Source organism: Nuphar pumila, chromosome 12 (genome assembly GCF_984573655.1).
Source record: "Nuphar pumila chromosome 12, dmNupPumi1.hap1.1, whole genome shotgun sequence".
In the NCBI taxonomy this organism is placed as follows: domain Eukaryota; kingdom Viridiplantae; phylum Streptophyta; class Magnoliopsida; order Nymphaeales; family Nymphaeaceae; genus Nuphar; species Nuphar pumila.
Window position 1 is genome coordinate 103189792 of NC_143260.1, and position 13294 is coordinate 103203085.

At 35.2% G+C, this 13294-nt stretch overlaps 1 protein-coding gene across 4 annotated transcripts in view; it reads right to left on the reverse strand.

The window, feature by feature from the left end:
- LOC149821397 (transcription initiation factor TFIID subunit 12b-like) overlaps positions 1-13294 on the reverse strand; it is a 63778-nt gene that overhangs the window by 11889 nt on the left and 38595 nt on the right. For all 4 annotated transcript variants that reach the window (XR_016426501.1, XR_016426499.1, XR_016426498.1 and 1 more), the window contains exon 4: positions 1177-1251. Coding sequence is in view for 1 of the 4 variants with exons in the window: in XM_089982734.1 (XP_089838860.1) it covers positions 1177-1251 (75 nt within the window). In the remaining 3 variants the exon portion in view is untranslated. The remainder of the gene's footprint in view (positions 1-1176; positions 1252-13294) is intronic.

A 13294-nucleotide genomic window follows, 5' to 3' on the forward strand; every position in this document is an offset into this window, starting at 1 on the left:
TTGCATTTTACATTCATTTTTGTCTCATTTACATTACGCATATTTTACGAATTTTTAATTTTCCCTTGTTGTGCATTTTGCATTTTAGTTTTGTGTTTTCTTTTTACTTTTGCATTATTGCATTTCGCGCCTCTGTTGCTTTGTGTGGTTTTGTGTTTTGCAGGGAAGCGTGGAGACGAGCGAGCGAGACTTAGAAGCACGCCTTCGAGATGAGACACGGAGACGCGAGCGCGGAAGATATTTGTTTTTCTTTTAGATTAAGAAGTTTTTAATTTAATTTAAATTTGGGGTTTGTAATAAAACCATTTCTAATAATTGTTTAAGCTCTCTACGTAGGGTCGTATTGTTGTAGTCAGTTAATTAGTTCTTTCCTTTTATTTTTGGCAATAAAGCTTAGATTAGTTGTGTGTTTGAATACGAAGTATCCCCCGTTCCCTGAGATTGACCCGGACCCCACCACTCGTGCGAGCCGGTTTTATTTTTGGTGTCTGGCTTTCATGAATTTTCATTCAAAAATCATTTTATAAAACGAAAGGACATCACCATGCAAGACAATAAACTAATAACCATGTACATCACCGACAAACCATAGTAAAAAATATTGGGTTTTTTAGTTACATTGCATTTGCAAGAAATTTAATAAAAAAGAAACACCAAAGTAATCTTATCATCTTGAGAAATTCATTTTTCAAAAAAATCAAATTTTAGTAAAACAAATTCAGAGGTAATCCAAGAAAAACTTATTTTTAAATTCTCTCAGGAAAAACCCTTGCCAATTTTGCATGAGACTAATTTTTGTGGCTTCGCTACAAGTTAATGACAAAAAAATCAACAAGTGATATCCAACAAAATATCTTTCATTTAGGCATACCCTAAAAGAAAGTAGCCAGCATGACATGATAAAACAAAGAGGCCAACGATGTATTTAACTGGTTCAGATATACAAAATATAGGCAACATTATTTCAGCTAGAGCTTCCATTTGAAAAGTACAGTAAGAGCTTATAAATATGAAATTTGATAAGACATTGGCCGAAAACACAAACTCTTGGCAAAATTTAAGATGGGGGTCACATCATTGTGCAAGTAAGAACACTAAATAATTTTGCTTAAGAAATCCACTCCACAGACACAGATCATCCTGCCTTATATAGAAAAGGTATTTTATGGTCATCACCGAATTTACAAAGTCATGGGCTAGCTCCAGTAGGATATCTTCAACTTTAGGGTCCAGCTTTCCATTTGAATCAACCTGTACGTGCATGCAAGAGGTAACCATAAATGAATGATGGCAAATTATACTAAAAGAAAGAATGAACATGCCATAATCAAATAATAAAACCAAGAACTAATAGCATTAATTAATAAAAAGCAATCATTCATTCAAAATAATCTAAAGCATACAAATAAAATAAAGTAAAATAAGCCAATATGAGACAATAAGTCTCAGATTTGTAAGCCGCATGCAGTCATAACTAAAGGTTAGACTAGTGAAATGATACCCAAAACAAACACTGAATATGCAGAATGGTGGACAAGATCAAAGTGCCTGTACTCATGTAACACAACTATAGAGTTGATAATATCTTTGATTTTACTCTTGTTCTTGCAATATAATAGTCTACAAAAAGGTATACCAAGGGCATCAGGCAAGCAAAGTAACAGATAACATAGCTTTATATTCTTCAAGTATAAACCTAAGAATTTGTAGCATAACACCCTTCAGTATCAACACCCATCAGGTACACCTCCCCAGTGCAGTACTCCAGTGTGAGACAACTCCTCTTATCATTAAGACACTTTGGTTTGACCTCCCCTTAAAGAGTTCCCATGTGCTTCATATGTGAAATTGGTAGAAGATAAGATACGTAAACCAAGACTAACTAGCTAAGCACCATACTTTGACCAGTAGGTCACCTTAAAAGATTTGGCCTTCTACCAAGTCCTCTCTTACTCTACCATCTCCAGATAGCAGGAAGGTGCATTCAGGAAAAGGTTTTCAAAGTTCTCAGATAATTATCATTGTCCACATTTCCTCCAGCAGAAGTAACTAGGTTGGAGTTAGAGAATCTTATTTCCAGTAGGTCCCAGAAGGCTTTCAGACTTCATGAAATTGAGATTGAGCACGCGCCTAACCAATCAATCAAGATACCACATCAAGTTTCATGCACACATTAAAAGAAGAGACTCCAGGTCTAACTCAAATACAATTATCAACAATATAAGATCAATCAAACTCAAATGCAAAAGAAGGGCCCAAAGTCAGAGCGCCTAAGCTCCTATAACCAAGCTTGTCTGCGTGGTCTGGAGCCTTTGTCCATGTTTATCACCAGACCAATCGGTGGCAGTGTTTTGGGAATAATAAATCTATTAAACAAGAAAACTTGATGATGGTCTGACTTCCCAGAATTCAGATACAGTACCATGGGATTACCAAATACCAAGGTAATAGCAACAAAAGTGGAATTGAGGTACAGGCTAGCTTAACAAAATTACAACAGAATGTAACCTTATCAGAATGAGCATTTGACAAGAAAACACAAGTTTGTTTAGAGCATAATCATTTACATTAGTCACAGCTATATCCTTGAATTAAAATCTCAGGATATTATAGTTTTCCTGATATTTCTCAAAAATTATCTTCAGAAAGTCTTTGCATTGAAAAAAAATAAAAATCAGAGTAATAGAGACAACAACAACTACGCCTTCATCCCAAAACAATTGGGGTCGGCGATATGAACCAAAAAAGAAAATCATTCTGGGTCGTCCACATGAATCCTTCTCCAATCATTTCTATCCAATGCCATGTCCTCGGTGAGGTTCAAAGCATGCATATCCTTTCCTATCACCTCCATCCATGTCTTCCTAGGCCTACCCCGACCTCTTTTAACTAATATATTTTCCCATTTCTCCATCCTTCTAACTGGAGCATCATTAGGCCTTCGCCGAATATGTCCAAACCAACGTAAACGATTCTCTCTCATCTTATTTTCAATGGGTGCAACACCTACCTTCTTACGTATCTCCTCGTTCCGAATCTTATCTTTTATTGTATTTTCACACATCCATCTCAGCATACGCATCTCAGCTACACTCATTTTTTGAATATGATGTCTCTTGGCAGCCCAACATTCCGTACCATATAGTAAAGCGGGCCTAATAGTCGTCCTATAAAACTTTCCCTTCAACCGCAATGGCATTCTACGATCGCACAACACTCCAGTTGCACTTTTCCATTTCATTCACCCAACCTTTATCCTATGATTTACATCTTCATCAATTTCTTCATACTTTTGAATGATAGATCCCAAATATTTGAAACAATCATCCACCGGTATTTCTTGCTCACCAAGCTTCACTACACTCCCATCACTACTTCGTTGCGTACTAAACCGGCATTCCATGTATTCTGTCTTACTCTTACTCAACTTAAAACCTCTTGCTTCCAATGTCTGTCTCCATAATTCTAACTTAGCATTAACCCCAGCTCTAGACTCATCAATCAAAACAATATCATCAGCAAACAACATACACCACGGTACATTTTCTTGAATTGATCTCGTAAGCTCATCCATCACTATAGCAAATAGGAAAGGGCTTAAAGCAGATCCTTGATGTAACCCAACCGTTATAGGAAAATTGGTTGTCACCCCTCCACAAGTACGAACATTGGTTATTACTCCTTCATACATATCTTTAATTATACTAATGTACTTGAGAGAAACATCTTTCTTCATCATTGTCCACCAGAGAACGTTCCTTGGTACTCTATCGTATGCCTTCTCCAAATCAATAAAAACCATATGCAAATCTTTGTTCCTCTCTCTATTTCTCTCAATAAGTTGTCTAAGAAGATGTATAGCTTCCATAGTTGATCTTCCAGGCATAAAACCAAATTGATTCTCCGATATCATGACAACCTTCCTCAACCTAGACTCAATCACCCTCTCCCAAAGTTTCATAGTATGACTCATGAGTTTTATACCACGATAGTTTATGCAATCTTGTATATCACCCTTATTCTTATATAGAGACACCAAAGTACTCTTCCTCCACTCATCAGGCATCTTATTTGTCCGCCAAATCTTGTTAAAAAGATTTGTCAACCATTCTAAACTTTTCTCTCCCAAGCACTTCCAAGCCTCGATAGGTATACTATCTGGGCCAACTGTCCTTCTTGATTTCATTTTCTTCAAAGCCTCTGCAATTTCTTTCTTTTGAATCTTGCGCATGAAGTCACGATTTATCTCATGAAAAGGAACAGAGAAGTCTCCAAGATCCTGAGCATGACTTTCATTAAATAGCTTATCAAAATAATCTTTTCATCTCTCCTTAATCTCCTCATCTTTGACTAAAACCCTTTGCGTTTCATCTTTGATACATCTAACCATACCCAGATCCCTCGATTTCCTATCTCGCATCTTTGCAAGCCTATAAATATCCTTCTCTTCCTCTTTGGTATCCAACTTGTCATAAACCTCCTTATATACCTTATCCATCGCGTTCCGAACTACTTTTTTAGCTTCCTTCTTTGCTATCATATACTTCTTCAAATTCTCACTATCACGACTCTTAGATTTCTATAACACTCTTTTTTAACCTTAATAGTTAATTTGACATCCTCGTTCCACCACGATGTATCCTTACCTAGCGGTGCACCGCCTTTAGACTCACCCAATAAAAATCAGAGTAATAGAGAAAACAAGAAAAATAGGCTCTATTAATTATTTTACAACACAAAACATAGAAAGTTTTTTTAAAAAATAAATAGATAAATGAAAAGCCAAATGGCATTAAAATATAAAACTAATAAAATAGAAAAGATTAAATATACTGTGCTAATATCATGATATTGTCAAGCAATGTTGTGGTATTATCAAATTGTCAATATTTTAAAAATACCAAGATAATATCACTACATTTTTAAGAAAACAACACAATGGAAGCAAATGAATAATGTACCATCACATATACAAGTGTGCACATTTTAGAAGCCAACAAAGTACAGAAACAAAGAAAACATCTATGATGAAACTCAAATGATCCTAAAACCAGTTCAATACAGCTCTTCGTACCATGTGAATGCTAGACTTGTTAATTTAGTCTTTCATATATATATATATATATATATATATATATATATATATATATATATATATATATATATATATATATATGTGTGTGTGTGTGTGTGTGTGTATTATGTATGTACATTAAATATGTACATATATGTTAATATATATATATATATATTAGGGAGTTATGTATTTTTGTATTTTCTTCTTTTATTGTATTTTGATTTTTTTTGTAATAGGTACTACCCCTTAGGGGGCATTTTTGTACTTCTTGTTATAGCCGTTAGGCTAGTCCAACAGCCAGTTGAGCTCCCTCTCTCCCAAAGTATCTTGTATATATATGTGGGAGCTAACCCACATATTTTATGCTTCTCTTAAGCAACTTGGATAATAAAATTATTTATTTTTTGTGTTGTAGACCTGGAGTGGCTTGTATTCTTGCTATCTTTGGTGATTTTGTTTTTGCCCATAAGAGGCTTCTTGTATTTGTGCACACATTTGTAATTGTGTAGCCCTTAGCGGGCATCTATTTGTGCACACTCTTATGTCATTATATGGTATCAAAGCCTTGGGCTCTTGAGATTGTGGGTTTGTGTGATCGTGGATCGTGTGTCGATGGTTCATGATATCGTGGGATCGTAACTTCACAAAGCTCAATCATTCGTCATCCACCTCGTTATCCTCTTTTTCTTCACCTCCTTCCTTTTTTCTTTCCTTCTAGATGGCCGACAAAGAAGTCGTTACAATTGTTCCCATCAAGTTTGATGGAAGCAACTATAACATGTGGGCCACCGCGGTTGATGCGGACCAAATTCTTGAAGACCCCACTCTGAATCCATTACCTAAGTCCTTGATATGGACCAAGTGGTGGAAGAGTCTAGATCCAACTTCAAGGATCCAAATCTTACAAACGGATCCAAGTATGGCAGATTCGGACCCTAGATCCAAGCTTCATCTAAAGCAACCCACCTCCACTAAGTAGGACCTAAGCCAAGTGTTGCCACATCAGCCATGAAAGCCACCTTAGCCAGCAGCCACATTAGCAATATGAGGTCTGGCCTTGGGCACCCCCACCCTCTTGGAGCATTAAATGCAAGTGGGACCCACATAGGGCGTTCTCTCTAGAAGGCCTTGGAAGGACGTGTGGGCCACACCCCTTGGGCACCCCAGCCATGGTTATTGGCCCCGGTGAATCGTGCAGCCCTCTTAAAGGTCCTCCTCATGGAACTTGTGCAGCCCTTTGGGTTCCCTCTCTAATCTTGTGAATTGGGTTCTACATTGATTAGCCAAGTGAAGGTTCTATCTAGGGAGAGTAGGTTTATCTATTTTAGGTGTTTTCTAATTATTATACCTCGTAGATTGTGTAGCCTCCTTAGCCTATATAAGAGGCTCATTTTGTAGTATATGATATCATATAGAAGAATGAATTCAGAATTGAGAATTGATCATGCCTCTCTCTCTCTCTCTCTCTCTCTCTCTCTCTCTCTCTCTCTCTCTCTCTCTCTCTCTCTTAGGCATCCCCCTCTTTGGATGTTTTTCTCTCTCTCCTTTCTTACCCCTGTGAGTCCCTAACCTCTGACTCGTTCACCCTTCTCTAAGAGTTCTTCTCTTTATCAACTAAAGGTGGTTCAGACCAACATTGGGTCTGAAATTGCCTAAGTATAAAGTAGACTTTGTCTCTACTCTTGGTTCGTGTGGACTGCATCAACTTCTCAGTGTACTCTACCAACCCAGCCTTGCACGTTGAACCTTGGCCAACCACTAACGCTCTGCAGACCCTCAACCCCTGCCCAAGTCATGGACTAAGCCTAGACACACCAAGTAAGTTAGACCAATACTTCTTTTAAGCCTAGACCACTCCCAAACCGTTGAACCTAGTCCTAAGCCTAGATTATGTTTGTTATAAACAACACAATCTGACCCAACTTGCTCGAGGCGTATTTTCCTAACCAAAGTTGATCTAGGGCTGAAACTTTAACCCTAGGTTCTCCTACGTGTTCCCAGCCTACCACTCCAAAAATCAGCATTTGTCTTCATTCCAGTAGGGAGAACTGATTTTTCAATTACAACCCGACCCAGTCCAAAACCCTAAACCCTATCGCCTGTTCCCAAGCTCATATCTCCCGAACCCAATGGAGTTAAGCCCTGAGATTTTAACAAAACCTCCCTCCATGTGTCTAGATCCTTGCCCTAAATTTTGGTTGCGGTAGTTTGAGAAAAATGAATTTTCTCCTAAACACTGTCAGAACCAAACTGAACCAGACCCTGCCATATCTGAACTATCCGTCCCATTCTTAAATTCGTACAGACCTGTCCTGGTGTCGCCTGACCCTGAGATTTGGTTAGCACCTTCAAGTGTCTAAAACAATCCCTCCAAATTTGGGATTTTTCCTCCACATCATTTAAGCATACCAATTTTCCTACCAAAACATGTCAGTTTACCGACCCTGTTTAACCCGATTTTGACTTTGAATACACCTAAAACTAACCTAGCTCACCTAAACCCCAAAGCTAACCTAAGCCCACCTAGAACGCATCAACAGTGAAGAGAATCTTAGTTGGCAAAGATTGTGGCAATATGTTGATGGTTCCACACTGAAACCTCAACCTATTCTCACAAAATCCCTAATGGGAGAAAACGGTTCATCAAATGAAGAGACTTTTAAAGGAAGTAAAAAAAAAAAAACTATTGGACTACAAGAAAGCTCATAAAGAATGAGAGGTTGGTCCATGGTTGCCAGTTGAGGAAGCGGGAAGCGATACGGGAAGCGGGAGCGGGAAGCGAGGAACTTTCAAAATTTTAGGAAGCGGGGAAGCGTGGGACCACTTAGGAGCGATTCGGGAAGTGTCTCGGAAGCGACCTAGGAAGCGTCTCGGAAGCGACATAGGAAGCGTCTCGGAAGCGAGGGGGAAGCGAAAAAAACAAAAACAAAAAATAAAAAATACAAAAAAATTGAAAAAAACAGGGGAAGCGTGGGGGAAGCGAGGGGGAAGCGTGGGGGAAGCGAGGGGGAAGCGCGCTTCCCATTAAAGGGAAGCGTGTCCCCCATTAAAGGGAAACGCGTCCCCCATTAAAGGGAAGCGCGCTTCCCAAAAAAGGGAGACGCTTCCCCCCACGCTTCGGAAGCGCGACGTTCCGCGCTTCCCCTTTTAGCTAGGCGCTTCCGGTAACCCTGGGTTGGTCATGCCAAGGTTCTTTTCTCTTTTCATGAGAAGTATTAATAAAGAACCATGTGTCATCAACCTTGAATTTAATAGAACCCATGAAGCATGGGTATTTATCAAACAATCTTACACTCAAAAGGATGTCGCAAATAAATGAGATTTACGAGACCACATCCATAATTGCAAACAACGAGATAAATCTGTTAGAGTACTATGGTACTCTTAAAAGACTTTGGGATAAAAACGGCCAAGTTGGAGCTTATTTGGGAGGCTCCCAATAATTCTCTTCAAAGGAAAAATCAAATCCTTGAAGATTATTTTTTTCAATTTGTGAAGGGTCTTAGGACCGAGTATGAACAAGTGAAAGTCACTATCATCCATCGCAAGAAAATTTCACCTCTAGAAGAAGTTTTGGCCGAAGTATGCATGGAGGAGACAAGATTGAGAACCATGTTCGAATCCAAGAAGATCAAAGATAATGTATTGGTTGTTTCTAGACCTGGAGCCAATACAAACACGTATAAGCTATAATGAAATAGTGTGGAACCCAAGACATTCCAAATCGTAATCCAAATGCCAAATCAAAATATATTTGAATATTAACAAGATACAAACTAATACAAGTTTTGCAAATAAATGATTTCATTCATAATGAATAATAAAATACATAAAAAAATAAATTCATAAAAACCTCAATACAAAATGCACTCAAGAACACTCAAAAATATCTAGAACTACCCATCACTCTTTCACCTTCCAAAGGCACACACCCACCAATATTTATAGAGAAAAGTAGTGGAGAGAACAAGATAAAAAATGGAATAAAGATTGGAAGACCTCTCTCGTAGAGTTCTAGCCATTGGGAACAAGTCAAACTAGCTTTAACTTGACTCCCATATATATTATATATATTTATAATATATAATATTATATATTATATTATTACAATATATATATTAAATAATATATAAATATACTTATATTACATTAATCTTAACACCACCACCCCCTCAAACTTACTATGTCTCACTGTGAGTTTTAAAAAAGAAACCCATTACACAAGATGTCTTCGTAGACTTCATCAAGTTCTTCCATTTTGTGCCTCTTCAAGGGGTGCTCAATCATATGCTCTATTATATAAAAGATCTTCAATATCATCAACTCTTCATATTCTCGAAATATTTTTAGAATCATCCATACCGCTAATATTTAAAGAACTTATAAAGAGAGCAAAACAAGAGCAATGTAACAAGAAATAACTATACTCATATATTATAGATAGAGGATGGTCAAGCACACAATCATAAGATATGTACAAAATAAATCAATTTAACATTTTTCAAAATTATTTAAAGAATTATTTTGAACCGTCATTAACTACAAACAAACATGATAATCATTGACAAACTCGACCATAATAGAATAATATTAAAAGAGATGCAAATAATGTTAAAGTTATTTTATAAAAATCATGCACATATATATCTATCACAAAAGACATTAATGTATAATAATCATAGATTTTCATCACTATAAATACTACGAAGAAATAACTCAAAAACAAATCATCTTTACACAGCGGAAGATATAAATAGGCATAGATTAATTAGAAGAAATATTTAAACCAACAACTAATGCATATATGAATGAACCATGCAATAATTTAGAACCAATGAAGAGGTCACATACGGACCAATAACAATAAATAATCTTTCAAGAACACATGCATAGAAATAAGCAAAAAAAAAGGATCTCAATAAAGATCCACACAAATACAATAGAAGTGCCCAAGCACCAGTTTTACGAAAAAGTAATACAAAGTGAGATCAATCTCAAGAACAATCAAATGCACACATTAGCCACTATGGGCATACACATACGAGATTTCACTAATGAAATGCTTAGAAAAACATGTAATGAAATATGCAAAATTACAAAAACAAAGTGCAAAAGCACATACAAGTCCAAGAGTGGACAATACAAAGGCACGAAGGCATAATATATGCACAAAAGTGCAAAAGAACAAGTCCACTATGGGACAACACAAACAGCCAACGAAGGGCAACACAAACAAGTAAAAAATATATTTTTTAATGAATATATGCTTGAAAAAGCATAAACTTATACAAATTATGCAAGACAATCAATCATGGAATAACTCATGCCACTAAAGTATAATGCAAAATGCATGAAAATATTTCAAAAACCATTTCTCATAAAAGAGCAAATGAGTTTAGGAAAAATTATAAAGAGATTTTAAAAATCTCATTCATCATAATGAATGAATTTAGCGAATTAAAACACTAGTTTGACCACTATAAGCAATCACCTCCTAGGCCTTCAACCCTCAAACATCAAGTGTATCAATGACTAGAACAAGAGCATAAGCATCATGCCACTAAAGAGCCAAAGACACACACGAAGTTTTGTATAAACATCTCTTGTCTGCATATGACACTTGAAAAGAGTGTATCAGCGACTAGAACAAGAGCTTAATGCCAACGAAGGACTAAAATTACACACGAATGTGTGAATAAACATCTCTTGTCTACATATAATAACACTCAAAAATCAAGTGTAGCAACCACTAGATCAAGAGTATAATGCCAACAATGGGCTAAAATAACACACGAATGTGTGAATAAACATCTTTTGTCTACATATAATGACACTAAAAAATCAAGTGTATGAGCGACGAGATCAAGAGCATAATGTCAACAAAGACTAAAATCACACACGAAGGTGTGAATAAATATCTCTTGTCTACATATAATGACACTTAGATAAGAGACACAATAGGAGGAAAGGTAAGAGAGCTTGTAATGATAAACTAATGTTATCAATAAGAATAAAGATTTTAACAATCTTTCGAAATTCCATGGTTTCATAAATAGATAGTCATCATAGATAAACAGAGTTACAATCATCCATAATAACAATGGTCATACAACAAATGATTAATACAACACACTCAGATCTAGAAATCAAACAGCTAAAAGTTAGAGCCAAACCATAAGTTAACAATCTAAACTGACATAAAACGAGGTACACACAACTCACCCCAACATCTCTGAATAAAAAATAACAAGGCTAAGAGAAATGATGCATCATATAAAATTTTGTGATAGACACAATAAATGACATAAAAAGGCAATAAATACTCACGAAAATTATTTTTCGAATAGGTGAGTTCATAAAAAGAACCGATTTGAAAAGATAAAGTTCCAAATCAAAAAATCCAATAAAGAATATGAAATCTTAGAATGAATGTAGTGCAATCATATGTCCCATGACAATTTTTACAATCTTTAATAAGCAAATAAGAATCATGTTTAATATAAGCAATTCTTCAAAAAAGAATTCATGAATACATCAATCAAGGAATAAGTGCACTAAGGCATATCACATACAAAGGATCCAATGACTCTCAAAGAGAAAATAAGAACCATATATATGATCTAGAAAGAAGCTATTTAGATTCAAATCATAAGTCTACTACGAGACAATAATGACATGTAACATTAATAGAGATTCTCGAGGAACTATTTAACATAAAATTCACATAATATACATAATAATCATGCTTTGATACATACTTAAGGGTACCAATGATCATTACAATAAAACAAAATACATACAACAAAACTTAGTATTTTGCAAACATGAAAAACATATAAGCATAGTATTTAAGATTTTAAAGAAAACCACATACTCATGTAAAATATAATTTTCATGACTTTTTTCAAAACATATACATATTCATAATCAAAACATATATTTCATGTAAACATGCTTACACAAAAACATATATTAAAAGACGAATAAGATACCAAGACCAAGAAACCCCCCAATGGCTAGAATTCTAGTCAAACTAGCTTTGACTTAACTCCCAAATATATTATATATATTTACAATATATATATATATATATAATATTATTATATATATAATAATATATACTATTACAATATATATATATATATTAAACAATATATATACGTATACATATATATATACTTATATTACATTAATCTTAACATAGGTCTCCTTATTTCACCAAGCTTCATTTTGGGAGGCAACATAATGATGATGAAAGCAAAAAATTCATTTGTCATGGTTACGAAGAAACATGGCACAAGCCCTATGTCCCAAAGTTCAAAAGAAGGGATAAAAACAAGGTGACATTAGTAGAAGCTTTCCAAGAGGACAAGAATGGAACCAATGGAGATTCCAAATACATTGAAACCATGACATTGTCCCAATTGGTGGAAACTCTACAATCGCTTCTCAAAACCTCATCATCTTTCATCAAGGGGTGTCGCGGTTTCTTCCTCCTTTCCTTTTGGTAAGATTTTTTAGCTCTTGGATTCTGAAATCTCCTTTCATATGACTACAAATGATTCTTTGTTCTTCGATTATGGCACTAATTCAAGTAGAACTCATGTTTTTACCAGTGTTGTAAAAAGCGTTGAGGCGTAGCAAGGCGCTCCACCAAAATATGAGGCGAGGCATTAAAAAAAAAATTAAAACTTAAAAAAGCTATAAAAAATATCTAAAATTATAAATAAATAAATAAAACTTTATTGATGAAGCAACAACCAACAGAAAATAAAAAATCTCAAATAAATACTGAAAAATATGAGATTAAAATGTAAAAGTAACATTAATGAAACAACTTGATCTATGTAAGTATCTAAAAAAATAAAACATGGGCATTCATTAAATTAAAAATTAACATTAACAACGAAATGCATCTTAGCATTAACAATACAATGTCATAATTAGAAAATGCATGTTAGCATTAACAACCAAATGTTAATATATTTGTCCAAAACTCTTCAAAATGAGACTGTTAGCATTCACAATTGCAATTGAAAGACCTAAAAAAATATATAAATGCCCATAAGTCTATGATATGAATTAGAGCCTAGGCTCTTCTTATGTCTTGTCATCATCAATATCTAAGTCTTCAATGTCATAATCTGAGGAATCCATATAAATAGGTTCGCCTTCATCTTAATTTTGTGAGTCTTCATCATCAGCACTTTCTTCCTC